Raw genomic sequence first — 23530 nt, forward strand, 5'->3', positions numbered from 1 at the left:
TATTGTTTAAAAAAAACGAAAGGATGTTAGTTGTTTAACAAATGAATAGATCACCCGTTAATTGTTTAAAAAAAAAAAAAAAAGATCACGGGAGTGGCAATTAATGAAAAAAATCGAGTTTCTCAAGTCCGACTTTGATGTTTAAAAAATATTTTTTTTTTAAATGCAGTTTATATATATATTTTTTGATGCCTCCATATTAAGTAGTAGATTGAGGATATTATTATAATTTGAACCGGACTGATGAAGTCCGAACCAAAAAAAAAAAAAAAAAAAGTTCGGAGTGTATAATTATATATCTTCAATGTCATAGAAATATGTAAAAAGAAAATGTAAGCGTAGGTAAATTCTCAAAAAATATTTTATTTATGTACTTGAAAAATGAATATTGGTACAACACATGTTATAATAGGTGTATTGTGTATTTTTCATCATAAACCAACCAACTATATATAAAATGAATAAATAGAATGTGACTGTCCCACGAGTTTAACTCACTGATTTAGTAGAAATTAAGATTTCAATCTTGATAGCGGGCAGTGTGGGAGTTGTAGCCTATCTGAATCGGATGTGACTAAAATAAGTGTTTATATTCTAAATGCAGTTTATATATAATTTTTGATGTTGAAATGCAGTTATTATTTATTTATTTGTTAAGTCATAATTTTTCTTTTCGATTTGCTTTTATAATTTAAACCGGATTGACGAATGCCGAATCAAAAAAAAAAAAAAAAAAAAAAAAAAAAAATCGGATAGTGTTTCGGACTTTTGAAGTCCGATTTAAAAGTTCCGAGTTTCGGGTTTGTTGAACTTGTTGAAATTTATTTTTTTGGGTAATGGATAGGACAAACAACAATTATGTACATAACTTGCTTTTAAAAAAAAAAACAAAAAAACAAAAAAACAAAAAAAAAAAAAAAACTGACGTTAGTTGTTAAAAAAAATGCATTAAGTAGATTCAGCTTATTATTTTCATAATTTAGACATATTTATACTAAAATATTTAAACAACTATTACATACATAATTTAGACACAATTTAGATTTATTATTAGTCCGTAAAAAAAAATATGGCGTCGAGACTGTTGTAGTCCGACTTTCGGAGTTATTCGAATTTAAGTGTTTTTAATCTTCAAACTTGTTATTCGAAGTTGTTTAAATGTTTTTAATTTGTAAGTATTATGAATTGTTTTGATACAGTTATGGCAAATGACCGAGTGCATCCCGGGCCACTAGAGTTAGGTGCGCTAGCATTTCAAACCCGTCACCGTAGTAGAGCAATTTGGACGGATCCAACGTATGACGTCCAACTTAAAGCCGTGAAGTATGATACGTTAACGAGGTGTGCAGCCGTGGATGATGAAAGAGTGAAAGAGTGGCTGCGTATATCTGGTTTTTATGGTGTTTCTCAGCTCACCAAAATATAGAGCGATGGAGGCCGGAGGTCCACGCTTTCCACATGCCCTTCGGTGAGGTTGGAATAACTCTTCAAGATGTAGAAGTGTTATTCGGCCTTAAGGTCGATGGACTTTTGGTGACGGGGGATGATACAATTGGCACTACAACACAAGTAAAGTTAATATGCCGTGAGTTGCTGGGATTTGAGCCTGCCAATCAGTTCCTGACAACGACCATGATTCACGGGTCAGTTGTCCTGGCTGTTCAGGCTCTTACTGCGGAGAGCGGAGAAGAAGATGTGTTGTTGGCAACACGACGTTTCATATTTTATTTATTAAACGGTTTTTTATTTCCCAACACAACCAAAGAGAAATATAAATTATAATTGCTCCCGTACCTTAGTAATCTGTACGTTTGTGGTGAATATTGCTGGGGTTCGGCTGTTCTGGGATATCTTTACAGGGCGTTGTGTAGAGCTTCCGAACACGACAAACGTACAGTGTATGGGTGTCTACTTCTAGTCTAGATTTGGGCATGGGAGAGGCTGCCTATGTTTACGCTGAGAGGTGTATTGCCGCGCGACCAAATCGCTGACTACCCTATTGCATACAGGTAACGATCTCTAAATTGGCTGCATCAATGTTTTAATATTGAAGTAGTAGTATTTATTTACTTTGAAATTGTTGTAGGTGGGTTTGTCGGCATTCTTGGTTAGCAGTGTCTGCGCACACTGTTGTAGCCTATCGCGATCAATTAGATCACCTAGCTGAACATAGAGTAAGTAATTTTACGACTATGAATACTTGTAAGGGAATATATTCTTTCCAACCAAGTCCAAACAAATTATTCACGATAAGCTACTTCTGAAAAAGCAATGTAAGGGAATATATTCTGTCATAATATCTTTTCCTATATCTTTGCTTACTGATTTATAGGCTTATTTATAGCCTGCTCTACATTACTGCTACGTGCTCAGATTGAAGATCACTTGCTCAGATTGCAGTTCCCATTCTACAACTTCAAAGCATTCATCATCTTCTTCAGAACAATTCCTATGATACGGTATAGTTTTATTTTTTAGTTTTTATTTTTTAATTTGAATTTCGTCTTTAACCGAAATATGAATTATATTAGGGTAAAACGTATGTTGTGTTTGTTGGTCACCAACCGGGAATATATGACAATTGGGAGGATGCAAAAAGTCAAGTGCATCGCTTTAGCGACAATTTGTATAAATCATATAACTTGAGGGATGAAGTCATTCAAGCTTTCAACAGATTCATAAGTAGTCAACGACATGATTCCCGAGCATGCAATTATACTTCCGCTTCAAGTTCCAGCTCCACCGTACCAAATACAAACACATATTCGAATGAGGAAATCTTAGCTCGTATGCAAGATGAACTCGCATGTGAGAATCACGAGCACGCGATGAAAGTGGATGCAATCGTTGAAGAATTTAAACATCTACTTTCGAAATAAGTTAACATAATGTTTTAATAAATATTTGCATGAGTTTACTTCATTGTTGTTTTGCATGTGTTTAAGTTTAATGTTTTGTACGCATAAACCAACCCTATCAGTCCGAAAATAACAAAAACAATTTATAAAAATTTGTGACTAAGAGTGTGACATTCATATTTTCCTTCCATACTCCAATTACTTTTCAAAAAAGTTATTTTTGATAATGACAACACTATCAGAATAGAAAAAAAAAATTAATTCGCACTATGTGACAACATTAGGTGTCTCACGAAATTTCTTTTGTGAAAAGTGATTTTATACAAAAGTAATTTATGATAGTGACTACACTTTCATAAAGGTGATAGAGACATTTAAATTGAAATAATTCGGACTCTAGTACTACGAATTACATAAACAATTTTTTTTTTTTACTCCGGATACATAGCACACTACTATAAAAACAACTAAAGCAAGCCCCACAACTGGACCACAATACTTCTCTATCCATAATACATTTCTTTCAACAAACTTTGCGAATCCCATATCTAGAAAGAGCCAAATTTATTATTCTCAAACTCCAATTTTATTAAAATGATAGCTATATCTACATATGTTTTCGTTTTTTGGGGTGGGGAAATACAAACCAGTGGGGCACCGCCACAGATAAATTACTCACTACAGCCTCGAGTAGTTATTCCAATACCATCAAATATTGGACTCATTCCTATGGAGTTAATGATCAGACAAGCAATGGGAATCAACATTGAGGACAATGTTGAGCTGATTGGAAAAGTGATAGTGGATGCTACAATGGGTAGCACACACTATCTACTGCACATTGCGCGCGAAAGAGACTGGGAATACTTCATACGACAAACAATGTCAAATGGACAGTTACATGTGTACGTTCAGACAGAAGATATTTATGGTGGCGGATTCAGAGTTAACGATGTCGATCCACCGGAGGAACTTCCATCTGAGTCAACAATGGTGGAAAGTTCATCAGAAAGTGATGCCACGTATCAACCTGATGAGTCCATACCGTCCGAGAGTTCAGGAAGTACGGAGGACGAAGACATACAGGAGTCAGTTCCATTTGACTTCGATTCAATGAATGTAACTACTCAAATGAATCAAGGTCGAGGTCAACGGTTGCCAGATTCTGCGGTCCCGTCTTACCACTCACCAATACCACCGCCAACAACTGCATTTGCATACGGCTTTACGGAGAGGGACGATGATGAAACCCTTTCATACGACCCCTCCACAAATGTTATTGCGGTCGGAATGATATTCCCGGATTTTCCGACGCTTAAAAAAGCAGTAGGAACATACAATATGCATCACGGGCGGGACTACGTCACCAATCACAAAAAAAAAGGGCAAATTGGAAGGTCTCCTGTACACATTATACCTCAACACCATCTTGTCCGTGGACATTATCCGCAAAGAAATTGCATGGGGCATCTACTGAATGGCAGGTCACGAAGTTCTTTCAGCCTCACGAGTGCACAGTTCAATACAACCAGGGGCCCGCGGACAAACTGTGCACCAGCTCATTAATATGTGATTTGATCTTTCTAAAGATCACTACGGATCCACAGTACAAAATCAAACACACCAAGTGGATGTGAGACAACGATATGGTGTCGGCATTTCGTACCGGAAAGCTTGGTATGCCAGACACAAATGCATTGAAATGCAGTACGGGAATTACCGGCACTCGTACAATGAGCTACCACAATTCTGCCGGCAGTTGCAACTCTCCAACCCTGGAACCATTGTGGAAATCATGACCACACAGAACGCAGAAAGGGTTACAGGGTACGCGAATTTCTTGTATGCATTGTAGGCGTTCAAGCCCGCAATAGATGGTTTCCGCTACTGCATCCCTGTTATTTTTGTTGACGGTACCCACTTGTACAACCAGTACAAAGGCCATCTCCTGCTAGCCTGCGGTATCGCCAACAAGGAAATTTATCCACTGGCATATTCGATCGTGGACTCCGAAAATAATGCCAGTTGGACTTGGTTTCTTCGACTTCTGGCCGAAAATGTCTTTCCACATCACAATTCAATGTGCATCATCTCGGATAGACACGCTAGAATCGATGTGGCATTTAATTCCATCCAACAATTGAAGGGGGGCCGTGTCAAACGCCGGTTTTGCCTACGTCACATTTGCAGCAATGTCATGTCAAGGGTGACCAGAAATAGGCGGTTACGAAAATTAATATGGGAAGCTGGTACTGCTGTGACAAGGGATCAATTCCTTCAACACATGCAGGCAATCCAAATTAAATGGTTGGCTGCATACGCCTATCTTGCCGACATTGATGTCGAGAAGTGGACATTATCTCACGACGATGGTCACCGGTACGACATCATGACAACCAATCCATCTGAGTCACTAAATAATTTACTAAAGTATTGTCGGATGTTACCCATCACGGCAATAGTCCGAATGACTTTTCACAAGTTACGGACTATGTTTGCCGACAGGCGTACTGCGGGAGAGGGGATGCAGCAACACGACCTGCTTTTCACGACAAAGATTACCGATGATTTGTCAGCTCGAAACAATGAAGCAAGCGGTGCAAGCGTTCAACGTTTCAATGACGCACTCGGAATCTATGGTGTTGCCCTAAATATTGGTTATGTTTCCCAAATTCAACAAAATCACTTTCAAGCTAAGTGAACCTGACGGAACGTACGTGTAACTGCGGCTTGTGGACCGTCAACGGCTTACCTTGTACACATGTGATTGCAGCATGCAATTACCGAGGGCAAGGATTTGGCCCATTAGTGCCAGAAGTTTACTCGGTAGAAAACTACAGGAACTGTTATGCCGGTAATTTTTACCCCGTAGACGAAAGAATTCAATGTACCGGTCCAGTTACTTGCCTTCCACCAATTTCTGCTAGGCAACCAAATCAACGAGGCCAGCGCCGAACACGTAGGTATCCAAATGAAATGGACTTGGGTTCAAATCGAAGTAGAAGATGTAGGTATTGTCGGAGGACAACTCATTCTTCCCCGAACTGTCCTACTTTGAATCATCATTGAAATAATGCTTTGTTTATATTTTTAATTATCCAAATTTTTCATCTAAATTGTAATTATGATATGAAGTATGGACATTCTACATACTAAGCATGAACCTTGTACATACTGACCATGAACCTTCTTCTTATTTCGGAGTCCATTTATTTCCGCAAACATGAAGTCGGGATGAACACAACAAAAAAAAAAATATGAATACATTCGGACGATTGACGTCCGAATATTAGATTGAATAAGTTAATTGCCGCACGCATAGAAGAATCTAGAATAACCAAATATATATATATATATATATATATATATATATATATATATATATATATATATATATATATATATATATATATATATCGGATTGCAAAACTCTGAATCTCAATAATCAGAGACTCCCTTAGGTCGGATTTCCTTGTCTAGGGTCCAGCATTTCATGTACGCAATTCCCGTATCCACCAATCCTACTTTTTTCTTTCCTGTTTCTGTTTATGATTCAGCTGAATGTCATTTATTCCCAGCGAGCAGAGTAGATGACGACGGGTCCTTTTTCAGGGCAAGCAAAGCAGCGGCGACAATCTCCAATCCTCCTTTGGGTGGTGGTGGTCGGCAATGTTGCGACGAATGCGTAATGGGCGGTGGTGTATTTGATAACACACTAGTTTTATGTATTTGATAAATTACATGTGTATAAGCTATTTACTTTTCAATTTCATTTTATACATACAATAAGTTCATAACAACACTAAAATATCATTTTAATTATACTACATGTTAATGTGTTAATATACATAGGTAGGGATGTCAATCGGGCCAGCCCACTCGGTTTTGGGCTAACCCTGTCGGGTTGTCGGGCTAATCGGTTAATTAATATTTTATTCTCGGGTTCGGTTTGGCCCTAACCCTAAACTTCGGGTTGTCGGGCTAATCGGGCGGGTTGAACAATCTGAACTAAAATTAGAAACTGAAAGTGAGTACTCATATTTAGAGTAGGAATAATAGCGGGGCGGGGCGGGGCGGGAAGTATACTCCCTATCTCCATCCTCAACGAGAAACTGAGAAATTTAAAATAGCACCTATCTACGTTCCCGCGGAGAATTTGACAGGAACGAAGAAGTTTCCGTCTTCATTAACTTTTAATCAAAATATTAAATTAATGTTGTTTTAAATTTTAAAAAACTAAAAACTTAAGTTTTAATTTAAATTATATATATATATATATATATATATATATATATATATATATATATATATATATATATATGATGGGGATATGGGACCCGGGGGTCCATTTTATTGGCATAGTATTGGCCCAAGTGGGGGTGGTGATGATAGGAGATTGGCCCAAGTCCTATTGGGCTAAGAAGACAAGGGGGCGTGGTGGCCCAAAACCGAGGAGAGAGAAGGGCAGTGCGCCCCCAGATTGTCAACGGCACCCCCCCCCCCCCCTTCCCGAGGGGGTGCTGGGCGGGTGCGCCGAGCATGGTGGACCGGGGTGGTATGCGCGGGAGTTTTGGAAGTATGACGAACGTGCCCGCTTGCGTAGCGATAAATGGGGAAGTGGGGATGGATTGCATGGGACACGTTGACGCTAGAGGAGGAGGGGGGCTTGCTATAAATAGGGGTCCTGGATCTCTGGCTAAGGGCAACTCAAACACGACAAGCACTACGGTCTAGTGGTCTTGATCTATACTTTCAACCCAGCTACCTGGGTTCGATTCCTACCAGTAGCATAGTTAGCTATAGCCCACCACGTGGGCCTTATTCATTGTATTTGGGCCATCATTCTAGGCCTGTACCTCGGGCTTTGTACGTATTGTTTAGGGCCTAGCGCCCCGGGTAATAAAGTCAGTACTTTCATACCCCCGTCCTATGTTCCTATACCCGGTTTATGGTGGACCCAGTCCCAATAAAACCATCATTGGCACCGTCTATGGGGCTCGCTACGATTAGCCCGTGTTTGTAGTCTCTACCATCCTAGCAAGGTTCCGAGGTACGCCCAAATGGTTGATCCGCAAGAGGAGCTACCCTATAAGGTAACACACTTAGCACATCGAGACGCTACTCTGGTGAGTACACTTGAACACTTAGTTAGGTAAAGATTGTGTTTATTTTCTCGAACTATGTGCCCCTATGTGCTCTGCATGCTTGGCCCACAGCCACCTCAACTATATGCTCCTATGTGCTCTGCATGCTTGGCCCGCGACCACCTCAACTATGTGCTCCTATGTGCTCTTACGTGCTATGTATGCTGGCTCTACGGCCATGGCGGATGGGGCATGTGGGTTATCGCAACCCACATGTGAGGACTTGCCCCCTGGCAAGCCGCATGGCGTTGACGGATGGGGCGTGTGAGTTATTGCAACCCACATGCGCGAACTTGCCCCCGACAAGCCACATGGCGTTGGCGGATGGGGCGTGTGGGTTATCGCAACCCACATGCGCGGACTTGCCCCCGGCAAGCCGCATGGCGTTGGCGGATGGGGCGTGTGGGTTATCGCAACCCACATGCGTGGACTTGCCCCCGGCAAGCCGCATGGCGTTGGCGGATGAGGCGTGTGGGTTATCGCAACCCACATGCGCGAACTTGCCCCCGGCAAGCCGCATGGCGTTGGCGGATGGAGCGTGTAAGTTATCGCAACCCACATGCGCGGACTTGCCCCCGGCAAGCCGCATGGCGTTGGCGGAAGAGGCGTGTGAGTTATCGCAACCCACACTACCCCATCCTACAATCTTCAGTTACCTTCATCCTTTAAAAAAAAAAAAAAAAAAAAAAAAAAAAAAAAAAAAAAGAGAAGGTTGCATGCATGTGTAGCATGGAGAAGGAGCAAAGACATCCATTGAATATTTAAAAGAAGCATGCAGGTGCATCATGGAGAAATCAACAAAAGCATACTAAATAAATGCAACAAAAGAGATGTACAGTGCAAGAAGCATCCAAGAAGTGATAATAGAGGAGTCACTTTGACCTCTCGACACTAGGTGATGAAGCGAAGGCCAGGGCAACGTGCGGTGTGTGGCAGAGGTACGGAGTAATGGCGTGACGCACAACAATGGTGATAATGGAAGGTGGCGACGAGAGGTTGAGAAAGGGAAAGAAAGGAGGTGGTGATACCGAATTCTACTTCCTTTAGGCATCAAGATACCTAAAAGAACTGGGGGACTTGTGATGGGGATATGGGACCCGGGGGTCCATTTTATTGGCATAGTATTGGCCCAAGTGGGGGTGGTGAAGATAGGAGATTGGCCCAAGTCCTATTGGGCTAAGAAGACAAGGGGGTGTGGTGGCCCAAAACGGAGGAGAGTGAAGGGATTTCTGAGGCTATACCGCCGGCGGCCAGCCGGCGATCCACCGGGGTGGTGGCCCGCCGGACTCCCGGCGGCGGGGCGTGGCCAGCGGAGGCCACTGGCCATGGGGGGTGCATGGGGTAAAAGGCAGTAGTCTATGAGGGCGCTGCTGCCAGTGGGTTTTAAATCCCCGCCCTCCCGCTTTGCAGCATGAGGCCAAGACCATCAGACCACACCATCACATGAGTACCAAAGCGCGACAGCATATATATGACCGATATTTGCGGGCAGGGCAGCCTCCACCACGGGCCATGACCGGCCGGCGGCGGGTTCCGCCGGCCACCTCAGGCCGAGGCGCGGCCAGCAGGGGCAATGCGCCCCCCAGATTGTCAACGGCACCCCCCCCCCCCCCTTCCCGAGGGGGTGCTGGGCGGGTGCGCCGAGCAAGGTGGACCGGGGTGGTATGCGCGAGATGGATTGCATGGGACACGTGGAAGCTAGAGGAGGAGGGGGGCTTGCTATAAATAGGGGCCCTGAATCTCTGGCTAAGGGCAACTCAGACACGACAAACACTACGGTCTAGTGGTCTTGATCTATACTTTCAACCCAGCTACCTGGGTTCGATTTCTACCAGTAGCATAGTTAGCTATAGCCCACCACGTGGGCCTTATTCTTTGTATTTGGGCCATCATTCTGGGCCTGTACCTCGAGCTTTGTACGTATTGTTTGGGGCCTAGCGCAGTCAGTACTTTCATACCCCCCTGTACATTAGCATTACGTTATATATATATATATATATATTTATTTATTTATTTCATGTATGTTCGGTTTCACATCACTTTTATAATAAAAAATAATTTTCAATAGTTCGGGTTGTCGGGCTAGCCCTTTTAATTTCAGGCTAGCCCTATCGGGCCATCAGGCTAATCAGTTTCGGGCTCGTCGGGCTAATGTGTTTTATTAGGCTAGCACGTTCGGACCGGCCCTGTCGGTTTTGGTTTTATCGGGTTGGCCTATCGGGTTCAGGCTAAATTGACATCCTAACATAGGTTCATTATAACAACATTAAAATATCATTTAATTATATATACATAGGTTCAAGGGCAATTTATATCGTGCACCAAGGTGCGCATTGCATTGCACACCCTAATGCAAAAAGATATCGTTTCACAAACTTTATAAAAATAATACACATAATAGTAAAACAAACACACATAACTGCATAAAAAAATACACATACTCCCTATTGCGCCTCCCAAAACGACGTCATCTTGAGAGGCGTGCTCTGTGAGCCGTGGTGCAAGGTATAACGATTGCATATCATAGTGGCCCACATAGACACATAGTTGTGTGTGGACATGGCCTACCATATAACAATTGCATATAGTAGCTACGGGTTTTCAAAAAAGAAAATGCTATAACCACTATATTTTCCATAGCAAGTTCTAAGAGGTCACCAAAAGGTCCGGTCCAAAATAAAGGACAGAATTCAGGAACAGGGATAGTGTCAATATGAAAGAACAAAAGCACAGTAGCATCACGAAACATAGCATTCAGTGAACCAAACAAGTGATTAAAACCAGCTATCCAGCATCTGCAGCAATCAGCCATAAATGGAGAGAGTTATAGCATATCATTCAAAAGCTCAATGGTTCTCCCGATCGATCTGCTCTAAGTCCTCGGAGGTCAAGTCATAGATGTTAAATGCCTTGCAAAGCTCGGGTAGAGTTTTATCTTTGATCAACCTCGACATGGAAAGGGAAGTTAGAACCAAAAGGCCCTTAATACGCAGGTAGTCCGCAGCCTAAAAGATCAAATAACAACCATAAGGATAAATGTACTGTTTAATTACTAAGGTGGGGGAATGGAAAATTAAAGAACAAAAAGACAGAAAATGCATTTACTTGCATTTGAAAAACAGAAAACAGAGAAGGGAGAGAGAGGAAAACAAAAACTAAAGTAAACACAAATATTACATTCATCATAAAATGTAATCATTGATACAATTTCAATCATAAAAACCACCGGGCCAAACATTTGAAATGAAGCAACTCATCATCGCACTACCTTTTAGTTTAAAAAGGGAACAAGTATAATTCATTTTTTTCACAAGAAAAATAATAAGATGAACTCAGCTCTAAAGAGTCAAGACTAGCAACTATTTCAATGTTTTCCAGTAGAGCTTTCAAGTGTGATAATCATCTTAGCTACAGTAGATGAGGTTAAGCATGCATTGATATACTTGAATAACAATCGTTATTCATAATCTATACTTACATGTCACAAGAGAATCAGCTGAAAACGCCAATCATATACCACATCAGTCTAAATACTAATGTATTCATTAACTTTTTTTCAAAATTAAAAAAAAAAACAATAAACTCACTCTCAAAACTAGCATAACTATTTCAATGTTTTGCAATGGAGCTTTCAAGTGTCTGATAGTCATCTTAGCTATCAGTAGATGATGTCATGATGCTAGAATAACAATTGTTATTTGTCATCCATATTTGCATGTCACAATAGAATAAGCTGGAGACACCAATCATATGCCATATCAGTCTGAACACTAAGTATTCTATCATCTTTTGTTTTTTTCCCACAAAGGAAAAAAAAAAAAAGAAGCTCTTAAAACTAGCACAACTGTTTAAATGATTTGCAATAGAGCTTTAAGTGTCAAAGAGAACTAACAGAAAACAACAATCAAATACTACATCAGTTGAACACTAACATCATTTAGCATTCAGTTGTATAACTATCTTCTTTTTATGGAGAGAATTCAAAATTAGTATACTACCTAATCAATTACACCTAACACAACTTCTAGTAATGGAGAAACCAGCCTTTCATGGAGGGGAGAGATCTGAGCTAAAATCAAGAACAATTAAAACATAACAGTCCAAACGAAGTGTATTCAAAAGAAAACAAAAAAAACAAAAAAAAAAAACAAAAAAACAAAAAAAAAAACAGTCAAAACTAAGCAACTAGCATAGAGTTCCTACTATTTCACAGTAATAATCAAGCTAATAATCATGGATATGCAATGGAAATACAAATAATGTAATCACAACAAATTAAACAAACTTGAGGAACATATATAAATTATTTTAAAGCTTCAGATCAGAATCATAAAATTACCAGTATGAGGTCGCACAGAGTGTCCATATCGACTTTTATAAACTCGTCATCGAAGGTCTTGAGATCAATCAAATTCAAAGTCGAGGCGTGAGCCTTACAGTACTTAATCACCATTGCGAGGATCTTTCCGGTAACTTTCGGAATGGGAATGCAGTCCCTGACGGCATCGTCGATCATGCGTTTTAAAAATTGCGACTGCTGAATCGCAGTCGGCGACAGCTTGAATATCTCTCCGTCAGAACTCCTAACCATCAGCTCCTCCTCCTCTCCATCAAAAGTCTTCTTCTCCTCCCCCTCCTCTCCATCGGAACCCTTCTTCTCCTCCGATCCATCGGAACCGCTCACCGTCGAGGAACTGCTCACCGCCTTCTTCTCCGCCTCCGACGACATCGTTGCGATAGCAGTTAGTGATTGTGCGGAATTTTGGTAGAAAAGGACACGGAAATTTGCGATTATGAGCGTCGAGACATTCTGTAGAAAGATTTTATAGAAGCGGTGAAACGATTATACTCCAAAACTAATTCATTTTGTTATTACTGATCTAACCCTAATCGTATTCAAAACTTCGTTCGTGCCATCCCTGGGCGGCTGGGCAAATATACAACACTACAATGTACACCATTACACTCCCACACTATAGATAATTAATATAAGGTCCCTTAATATAATGTAGGTTCATTTTTAATATATTGTGACTAATTACATAGCTGAATTGTAAGCACATTTATTGAGGAGTTAATTACCAAAATGATCCTCTGACTATCGCAAAATTACAAATTTGGTCCTCGATTATTTTTTCTACCTAAAAAAGTCCTCAACTATGCAAAAGTTAACCAAAATGGTCCTATGTTAGGTCAGCTGTTAAAAATTTGTTTAAGTCAAGGGCAATAGAGGAATTTCACTTTCATTGTTATTTTTCTCCTCTTATTTAGCCAATTGAACCCTAGCTTCACGCATTCTTCCATTTGTTATTTCCTTCACGCATTCTTCTTCTGAATCTCCATTGGAGGACCACGCTTGGACTTCAACAACAATCTTGAAGATAACGTTCATATGCCGACAGCGAGGAGAGCAATTGTCATCCCAAGATTTACTATAGCGACACACCCCTCTCTTATTGTCACTGTGGGCAAAGATTGAAAATGCGAACATCATGGACGAATAAAAACCCGGGAAGAAGGTATTGGGATTGAGCTTACGATAACCAAGTGAGTAACATTGAAATTATCATTTGGTATACTCAAAAATTTTGTATACAAGGGAGGACTGACTGATTTTTTTTTTTTTTTATATTGTGGATTTAATTATTTGGTATACTCATAGATTTTGTATACAAGAGAGGGATAACTGATTTTTTTTTTTTTAATTTTTTTGTTGATTATGGATTTATTTATTTAATTATTTGGTATATTCACAAATTTTGTATACAGAGGAGGGTTGTTGGTGGGTGTGGATTTGTGAGATGGTTTGACCCACCCATGTGTTCAAGATCAAAGATGATTATTCCGGGATTGCTAAGAAGAATAAATCGAAACGAGCACGAAATTGATTTCCTAAAAGCAAAGCTTGGATACACTGCTAGTACTAAAGCTTCTAATTGCTTTTAATTCTATTGTGAATCAAAAGTTAAAGTGTGTATGTAGAGCTGTGATTATTTTTTTTTTTTGTTTCTGTAGCAATGTCAGTGTTGGTTAGTAATTTCAATGGTATTGGTCATGGGTTTGGAAGTTTATTCTAGCTTAATGTAGTGTAGAAGTTGAATGTTCAATTTATGAGCAATGAAGGGTAACATGCATTCTTGACATTTTCACTCCATCTTTGGTTAGTTCATCCGCAGATTTCTTCCTTAATTTTCTTGGTCTGCCAACCTTTTTTGTAAACAACGGATGCTCCAATGCAGGGATAAGCCCCTTCTGCTTGTCAGATATGAAGGTGTATTCCTGTTGAGAAAAAGCATCAATCTGAAGGTCTATGCACAACCACTCCAAAAACCAACACCAAGAATCTTTATTCTCCCCTTCAACTATGGCATAGGCAATAGGGAATAGCCCTTCATTCCCATCAATCCCAATTGCAGTAAGCATCATCCCCCTTGCTTTGTCCTTAATATGACAACCATCTACCCCAATAACCTTTCTACAGTACTTGAACCCATCTCTACAAGCCTCCCAACACATATACATTCTAAGAAATCTATTCTTTCCTCCCTCATACTGTAAATCAGATAACTTTACCTCACATCTGGATCTTGGATTTGTTTTTTGTATCTCTAAACGGTAACTTCATATTCTGTTGAAGTTATCTTCAAGCTCACCCTTTATTTCACGCCTAGCAAAGTCCAATGCCTTATAGGCTTGCCTTTTACTTAAAGAATGGTGTTCATCAATGCAGACTGCCTTTCTAAACTCACCCATCTTCCAATTACTATTTCCAGCAATTTTTGTTTTCCATCTCTTTGCAACTAAGGATGAAGTTATCAACTTGTTGTCACTCACCCATGGACAATTAACATGCTCATCATTGAAAACAGTCACCTTCCAAAAGGCTTCATCAGGATCTCTTCTACAGGTTGCTTGCCACTTACAATCACTTTGGGTACATACAGCTACACACCTAACCTTATCATTCTTCTTAAATTTCAGCTCCTTTCCATACTGTATTCCATATGTCTTCACTGCATTTTTGAAATCCTCTTTACCCATAAAAGCTCTACCAAGCCACAAAGGATTTGGCAACTCTGGAAGAGGAGGATTAGGCCTAATAGACACACCCAAATGTACATCAGTCCCTCTTTCCTCATCAGAAAAGTTAACCTCACTGTTACTAGGCCTTTTATTTCCCTCACCTGCATCATGTACCACTTCTAGGTTTCCCTCACCTGCATACTCTATTTCTGGATCTGTGTATTTAACAAATTCTTGATCATCAACTTGACCTTGCTCAATTTCATAGTCACTTCCTTCAAATTGGTCCAACTCAACTTCTGAACTGTAATTTTCTTCTTCCTCACTATCATTTTCTTCTTCCCTAATATCATTTTCTGGATCTACATTCTGATTTTCTTCTTCATAAATGTCATTTTCTGGTATTTCATATTCTGCAATCTGATTTTCATCTTCTCCCACCACCCCTACAATAACCCAAATCTCTAGTACCTTAGGTCTCACAATAGAGTTAACCAAGCTCCAAGCATCCAAATCTAAAATTAACTCTACCAATCCAATATCACTCTTAGAAAAACATCTACATCCATCTATCTTATATCCCAACTGTTGAACTTTCTCCCATAAAGTCATTATTCCCCACTCATCATAATCCATGTTACAAAACCACTTAACAGTTCCTCCAACATACTTAGGTGGGTTGCCTACTTCTATCCTACCACCATGCCTTAGTTTAAGATTGAAAGTAGTGTTCTCTTGACCACCTGATATATAAAATGCACTTTAATAACTTCAACACAACTTTATAAATTCCAAACATCCAATAAATTTAAAAAAATAAATAAATAAAAAAAATAAATAAAAAAATGAAAAAGACATAGTATGCTTGTTTATACAGACAATATTCAAAAAGCATATATAATGGTGGTCCCCATACTGGTTTCGTTTGCAGCAAAAACAAACTATATATTTTGCAGTGGTCCCCATGTATATACATTGATTTCCCCATGCAACAAAAACAAACTATATATATATATATATATATATATATATATATATATATATATATATATATATATATATTGATTTCCAGTAAATGGATTTTCAACTCAAACCAATGCAGTGTCCCCATGTGCTTTAAACATTACAGACATTATTCAACTCAAACCAATGCTTTAAACACATCTTTATATACATTATTGCAGCATACATAGCGACATATCTGATCATTGCAGTCAAAAAGCCAAAATGCAGCCTATAACAACAACGTATCTGAACATAATCATACACATTACCCTACCCATTACCCAAAAAAGCATGCGTCAAAAGCAGTACACAAACAGAAATAAAATTACAACCACTTTCTTGGTGCAGGGTGTGCGCGAATCCCACTCCCAGGTTGCATCTTGCTGGGAGACCTCTCAAACCTCTCTTATTTCGAATCTGTTGGGATTTAGGTAGCGGTACGTAGCGAACCCACTCTCTCGAACCAGTCTGATGCGCTCTCGCTCTCAATGCCGAACACTAACCTTCGAATCAGAATTTAGAATTAAGAATTTGGATTAAATATCGTGGGCAGCCCGCGCTGACCGACTAGCATCCTAAAATTCCTTTATTACCCTTCAATTTAACGGACGTTACAAGCTTATTTTAACAGATGACCATTTTGGTTAACTTTTACATAGTTAAGGACTTTATTAGGTAAAAAAAAATAGTCGATGACCAAATTGATAATTTGAGAAAATTTCAATTTTGGTCACACGATTATAAGGGATTTGTTAATTTCAGCATCTAACTTTTAAAAGTGTCAATTTAGTACCTTGAGTATGTAATTTTTGTCAATTTTGGTCACTCCGGCCAAATTGCCGGCCAAATTTGGCCGGAAAAATTTAATACAACATTTAGTCTAAAATTTGAGGGGCAAAATGGTCTTTTGTATCCTTTGGTGTTGACCGAATTAATTTATACTAAATGTTGGATTAAAATCTGATTTGGATTGCGATTGTAGCACCGTGGGGAAGACAAGGATCGTTTTGCATTCTCCAATGGAATCTGAATTGCAAGAGTTATCCAAGCCTTCCTATGAGAAAAATGATAGCTTTGTGATGGATAATTCTCCACATTCTACGAGCACGTTAAGCTGTGGTAATGTCATTCAGACCCCCAAGTTAGATTCAAGCTCAGCCCTAGATTTTGGATTGTCGTGGCTTAATGTAGACGAACATCATAAGCAGCCTGGATTCAAATATGAACTTGATAAGGTTACAGAAATTCTTCGCAAAGCGAACCTATCACCTCAGAATTAGATGCCAACTCATGATGCTCCTGGGATGAGTTTCAAGTTTACTAATTCAACCTCGCCTTTTAGTTTCATCGGCATCGCTGAATGTCAAAAACGCAGGGATGCTGCTGCATCTTTGCTTTCCGATTCCTCATTTGGAAATGCATCTGAGTCTAACATGAAAATATCGTGGAGGGATGGATTAGTCAGTGTCGGTCGAACTATTGAGATGGATGAGTTAGATCACTGCAGGTGCTTGTCAGATGAAGAAAACGAGAATCTATGTTGCGCTAATGATCTATCTTAAATTAAATATGAGACATTATCATAGAAAATACCATTTTACCCCTCAGAAATGTTGGATTAAATTATTCCGGCCAAATTTGACCGTCAATTAGGCCGGAGTGACCAAAATTGACAAAAATTACATACTCAAGGTACTAAATTGACACTTTTAAAAGTTAGGTGCTGAAATTAACAAAGCACATATTGTCGTGTGACCAAAATTGAAATTTTCTCTTGATAATTTTGTAATAGTCAAAGGACCATTTTGGTAATTAACTCTTTATTGAGTGAGATAGTTGGCTTTAAGATTTCATGTTACTTTATACCCAAAGTTAAGAATCGAACTTTTAACCTTTGGTTAATGATGAATTGATTTTATTTTTTGTGACAAAGAATATCACTCACTCAATTACAAACCACCCCTTTTGCTTAATGGTTTAAATAGACCATAAATATCAATATAAATATTTTTATTTAAAACACTAGTATTTACGCCCGTTCGATGCACGGAATAGATTTGTTATAATATATTAAGAATATTTAGATTGATATATAATTATTTAAATTAGAACATCAAATATTGTATAGTGCAATTGAATATGTGATTTGAATCATTTATGTGTTTTAATGTTATCATTGCTTGAATTTGAGCAAATAATTGATCTACGCATGCAGTGCGGTAACTTTGGGTTTTATTTATCATCGTTTAGTATTTTTTTTTTTTTATAAATTAGGTAAATGTGTTCATTCTCTAGCAACTCAGTTATAGGAATGAATTGCTATCTTAATTATTTGTATATACGGAAGATATGTTTTTTGTCTAGATATATAGCAATTTTGTCATTTAAAAAAACATAATATCAACGATTGTATTAACACATTATTGAAACCTCTTTGTAGATGACATTGGTAGTGTCAACACGATCTTGTCCATCCTCGTCTAGAGCTAACGCTTTCCGTCCATCAGGACAGGTTACTCGGGTGAAAATATATAATGATAGAATATCACTCAATTAGTGATCCTTTTATATTTTTCGTCAATTAGTAATATCATATACACTTTCAGCCAATTATTCTTTTTTTTTTATTTATTTTCAATCAATTAGAATATCAGATTCATTTTAAGCCAATTTTTCTTTTTTTATTTTCAGTCAATTAGAATATCAAAATGTACTGATATTTTTACCTAATTTTCATTCCATTTTTAATTGATGATGTAGATATTATTATTGAAATATTCCCGTTCCATTTTTAATTTACTTTTACTATTGTTTAAAATATGCATTTACTATTGATGATGTAGAATATTATTATTAAAATATTTTTGTCTAATTTTTAATTTCTGTTTCATTTTTAATTATAATGCAATGATTGGCCATTTGTTTTTTTTATTTTAGTCAATTATGGATCATTAATATCAATTTCCTTTTATATTTTCAATCAATTAGTCAATTAGAATATAGATTCAGTGATATTTTTACCTAATTTATGTCCTATTTTTATTTGATGATGTAGAATATTATTGTTCAAATATTTCTGTTTTATTTTTAATTTTCTTTTCATTTTTAATTTACCTTTATAGGGCGTTTGGTTGGAGGGATTTTAAATTCTCTTTCCACTTAATTCCCACCTAATTCCAAATGCTACAAAATTCCCTTGTTTGGTTGAAAGGAATTGCAATTCCATGGAATTGCAATTCCTCCATTTTCGTGGAATTAAAATCCCATGTCTCCCCCTGGTATTTTAATTCCTGGGATTTTAAGAAGAAAAAAAGATAGTGATGAGTCAAAATTACCCCTCCCTTTTTTAATCTAAAATTAATATTTGACAACAACAATGGACATTTTAGACTTTATACTACTTATTCCCTTTCAATTTCCATGTATACCAAACATTGGAATTGAAATTTCCAGTAATTCTATTCCTGTCAACCAAACATTGGAATTTAAATTCCCACTTTATTCTCAGTAATTCATCTCCCATGGAATTGCAAATCTTTTCTCACGTAATTCCACATCTCCAACCAAACGCCCTGTTACTATTTTTTAAAATATGATTTTACTATTGATAATGTAGAATATTATTATTAAAATATTTCTTTTCCATTTTTAATTTTCCTTTACTTGATGATGTAGAATATTATTATTGAAATATTTCCATTCCATTTTTAATTTCCATTCCATTGTTTTAAAGTGTGAAAGATTTATGATATAATTGTGATTTGATATATTCTACTGTGTAATATTATTGTGTAAAATTAAAATGCAATAATTTGACAATTTTCTTTTCCATTTTAGTACGTGAGCGCATTGAATATGGAAACACTATTACCAAGATTTTAGTTAATTTCTATTTTACATTTGCTTACAGAATAAGTTGTATTAAATTAGTTGGTGATAAACATCCAAAAATTCTACACAGTAATACCATACATAATATTACCAATTATGCTATTATGTTATTACCTAATTAATTAATATTTTTTCTACACTGTATTATAAATACTTAAAAAAAAATACGGAGAATTTGCAAACAATAATGTTACCAAAAATATTATTATATTATAGAATATAACTAATATGTCTTTTCTATATGGTATTATGTTTGTTGGTTTTAGGGTTTTTGGGCCCAAGGAGGTCCAACACAACCTTTGGTTGGTGGATTCACATTTCAACAAAAAGCTCTGAAAATGAAAATAATGAACAGGAGTAGCAAAAATGGTGTCTCTCTCTAATCTGGGCATGGACTCGCCCCTTTTACATTCACGGAGGGGCCTTTATATAGCAGGCCCTCCTTTAAATTGAGTTACAACGTAATAAAAGGTCATTAGGGGCTAATTATGTCTTAAGGCCGTTGGGTGCCGTTACTGGGCCGGCCAACGGCTCTTTGGGCCTCTCAACGGCTCACTGGTTGAGCCCCTTAAATGCCGCTATAAATGCCGCGCAACGGCTCTTGCCGAGTCCTCTCTTTACCCCGGGCCTGGGCCGACTCCTGGACTCGGTCCAGGCCTCTGTCGGGTCCTGCTACTGGTCCAAACTTTCATCTACTGGGTCGTGCCTTACTCGCTCTGGGCTCTTCCATCCTTCCTAGACTTCACCTTTTGAGCTTGCTCTTCTTGGGCCGGGGTCCATACCCCATCAACTAGTCCCTCACTTTCTCATACTCGGTCCTCTAACTCGGGTATGGGAAAGTAGCAATATCTCTTCCCCTTAATCAGCGAATCTTCTATTTAATTGTCCGAGTAATGCCCAGATTTTTCGCAATCTCGCCTGATTCACCGGGGCCGTTTAGATTCCTCCCCTCTCTTTGGGGAGCCTATAAATAGCACTCTGGTCTTTCCATCTTCCATCACCTCCTTGATCAATCATGGGCCGCTCCCCTATGAAAGGAAAGAAGATAGACTTTGGGTCGCCTCGTTGCCCTCTTCCCTCTAAGCGGTCGAGGCCAGAAAGAGAGGGCAAGAAGAAGGCTCCTCGACCTTCCTCCTGGAGGCCTCATGTTGGTGCTGCTTCCTCTATTTCCCAGCCGCCGAAAACTATTCCATCTTCCGCGGCGAACACTCCGACCTCGGCCGACCCCCCGCCTCCAACTATGGTCAGGGTTACTGCACAAGACGGGTCCTTCGTCGAGGTGGCGGTCCCGGAGCAACTAGCCTTCCGGATGACCTTCACTATCCCACTCGACGATCTGGACGGGCCAGCGACTGATCTGATGACCGATGTTGATTTCACTCGATACTTGGAGTTATACCTAGACGATGAGGTGCCAGTCGTGCCGCCTATTATGCGGGCTTTCTGGGATTCCTTCTGCTCATCTCCTGCCAGACCATCGGAGGAGATGTTCTCTAGGGATGAGCCTTCTTCCCTCGACGAGTGATCGTGCTGACCGGAGTCTGCCAGCGAGGTTTCAAGGGAGGGCTACGAAAGGAGCACTTATATATTTTATTTGTTGATGTAATAAGCTCCTTGATCTACGTACCGCCTTGGAGTTATATGGTGAGCTGTCGTAGGCTCCCAAATTAAAACCTTACAAACGTAGTAGCGGGAGTAAGGATCGATCCCACGAGGAGTAACTAGTTTAACTTTTGTGCTCAAGGAAATAATGGGGGGGTTTGGAAAATAACGAGAATAAAGATTAAGTAAAAGATAATTTAAATAAACAAGAGATTAAATAAATCGAATAAAGCAATGAAACTAATATATTGAAAGCACTTATAATAGAAAACCTTGGTTAGTAAAGATCCACCACCGGAATTTAACACTGATCATTGATTAGTAAAGTAATTAATATGCAATTGAATATTTGTCGTGAAATTATTTCATTTCCGTTTTCCCTTAGTTATAGGTAACTAAAGCACACGCGGTTTAATTACCCCTAACTACTAAATAACCTAAGACAAGCGCTATAGATTTAATTTAATAGCAGCAATAGGAACTAGGAAAACCGACAAACTAAATAACACAAGCACAAGCGGTTGCATTTAACTTAGGAAAATATTCTGCCCGAGTCCAATTATCACTAAGCCGTCAATAATTAACCCAGTTGCTACTGAATATTAGAATAATTTGTAGCACAACATTATCTAATATAGCAAATAATTATATCAAGTAAATAACTAGTAGGCTTCCCTAGCAATTAAATGATACAACTATTCAAATAACTTAGAAGAATATTTAATACCCAAATGTATAAAAATTATATAATAAAAATAAATAAATAATCTTACAGCATAATCAATTCCGGGGCTTCAATTCACTAAACCAAGCTAAAGAAATTAGCAATGAATGAACATTGATAACGGCTTTACAGAATAATCGAGAGGGGAAGAATGAACGATTTTACAATAGGAAATTTCTACTATTTATAGCATTCTAAAAATAGGCCAAATCAATTTCCACCATTTGCTTTTCCTATTCTTTAGCTTCATGTCTGAAGACTTCCACTATTTGCGCCAAAATGAGTGGATGGAAACTTTCAATTCTTCTATGCATTTCCTGCTGCTTTGACCAACATAACCAACATAATACTAATATATATATATATATATATATATATATATATATATATATATATATATATATATTAGTAAGTATTATATTTTATATATATGTATAGTATGTAGTACGTAGTAAATACTATAATATATTATATATTATATATATTTATATTATTAGTAGTACGTAATATACATGTATTCTATATATTTGTTTATTAGATATATTATATATTATTATTATTATTATTAGTAGTAGTAGTAGGATGGTACGTAGTATATACATATATATTATAATATATTATATATTTATTTAGTATTATATTTAGTTCATAAATTGTTAAACTCTAAAAATAACTAATTGTTAAATAATATGAAATAATTAATACGAAAATATTATAAAAATGTACCTAAAATATGAGTGTAAAATGCTCATATCATTATACCTAGACGATGAGGTGCCAGTCGTGCCGCCTATTATGCCTGCTTTCTGGGATTCCTTCTGCTCATCTCCTACCGGACCATCGGAGGAGATGTTCTCTAGGGATGAGCCTTCTTCCCTCAACGAGTGATCGTGCTAACCGGAGTCTGCCAGCGAGGTTTCAAGGGAGGGCTACGAAAGGAGCACTTATATATTTTATTTGTTGATGTAATAAGCTCCTTGATCTGCGTACCGCCTTTCTGATTAATAATACTATTTTTTATTTCTTTTCGAGATTTCTGTTTTTCACTCGCCCAAGCTCACTGGTCGACCGGTCTCCGAGTCAACCTGATGACAGACCCTAAGGTTTGACATCCGCGACCTTTCCCGTATCCCTGGGAGATCTTACTTTTTCAGTCAAAGTGCGAATCTCGCTCTTCCCAAGCGGATTTGATGGAACCATTCTCTAACCAAGATTCCTGAATTCTGTCTCCATTCGCAACAAGGAACACGCTCGTCTGAAGAAGGTGAGGCTTCAGAGGCTAG

General features: G+C 38.2%; 2 protein-coding genes and 1 long non-coding RNA gene across 3 annotated transcripts; 1 reads left to right on the forward strand and 2 right to left on the reverse strand.

Annotated features, from left to right (window-relative positions):
* Positions 1 to 2128: 2128 nt before the first annotated feature.
* LOC109156658 lies at positions 2129 to 2979 on the forward strand. The gene is made up of 3 exons (XR_002050092.1): positions 2129 to 2459; positions 2532 to 2879; positions 2914 to 2979. It is a non-coding gene; the product is annotated as an uncharacterized LOC109156658 (long non-coding RNA).
* A 7621-nt stretch (positions 2980 to 10600) lies between these two features.
* Positions 10601 to 12832, reverse strand: LOC109156654 (SKP1-like protein 1B). Its single transcript, XM_019304502.1, has 2 exons — positions 12342 to 12832; positions 10601 to 11007 (listed from the first exon to the last, which is right to left on the reverse strand). Exons 1-2 carry the CDS (start codon positions 12729 to 12731, stop codon positions 10849 to 10851), a joined length of 549 nt encoding a protein of 182 aa, XP_019160047.1. The 5' UTR covers positions 12732 to 12832; the 3' UTR covers positions 10601 to 10848.
* Positions 12833 to 13265: 433 nt separating this feature from the next.
* LOC109156638 lies at positions 13266 to 15661 on the reverse strand. Its single transcript, XM_019304490.1, has 2 exons — positions 14716 to 15661; positions 13266 to 13504 (listed from the first exon to the last, which is right to left on the reverse strand). The coding sequence occupies exons 1-2, from the start codon at positions 15659 to 15661 to the stop codon at positions 13266 to 13268; spliced, it is 1185 nt and encodes a 394-aa protein (XP_019160035.1).
* Positions 15662 to 23530: the final 7869 nt, after the last annotated feature.

The sequence above is a fragment of the Ipomoea nil genome, unplaced genomic scaffold, assembly GCF_001879475.1.
Source record: "Ipomoea nil cultivar Tokyo-kokei standard unplaced genomic scaffold, Asagao_1.1 scaffold2749, whole genome shotgun sequence".
In the NCBI taxonomy this organism is placed as follows: Eukaryota; Viridiplantae; Streptophyta; class Magnoliopsida; order Solanales; family Convolvulaceae; genus Ipomoea; species Ipomoea nil.

Excerpts from the sequence above, each read along its gene's own strand:
- LOC109156654 (XM_019304502.1), bottom strand. The coding sequence starts at position 12,731 with ATGTCGTCGGAGGCGGAGAAGAAGGCGGTGAGCAGTTCCTCGACGGTG. Across the intron at positions 11,008-12,341 it reads CTCTGTGCGACCTCATACTG|GCTGCGGACTACCTGCGTAT; the intron begins GTAATTTTATGA and ends TTGATCTTTTAG.
- LOC109156638 (XM_019304490.1), bottom strand. The coding sequence starts at position 15,661 with ATGGATTATGATGAGTGGGGAATAATGACTTTATGGGAGAAAGTTCAA. Across the intron at positions 13,505-14,715 it reads AGTCTGCATTGATGAACACC|ATTCGTCCATGATGTTCGCA; the intron begins ATTCTTTAAGTA and ends TCCCGGGTTTTT.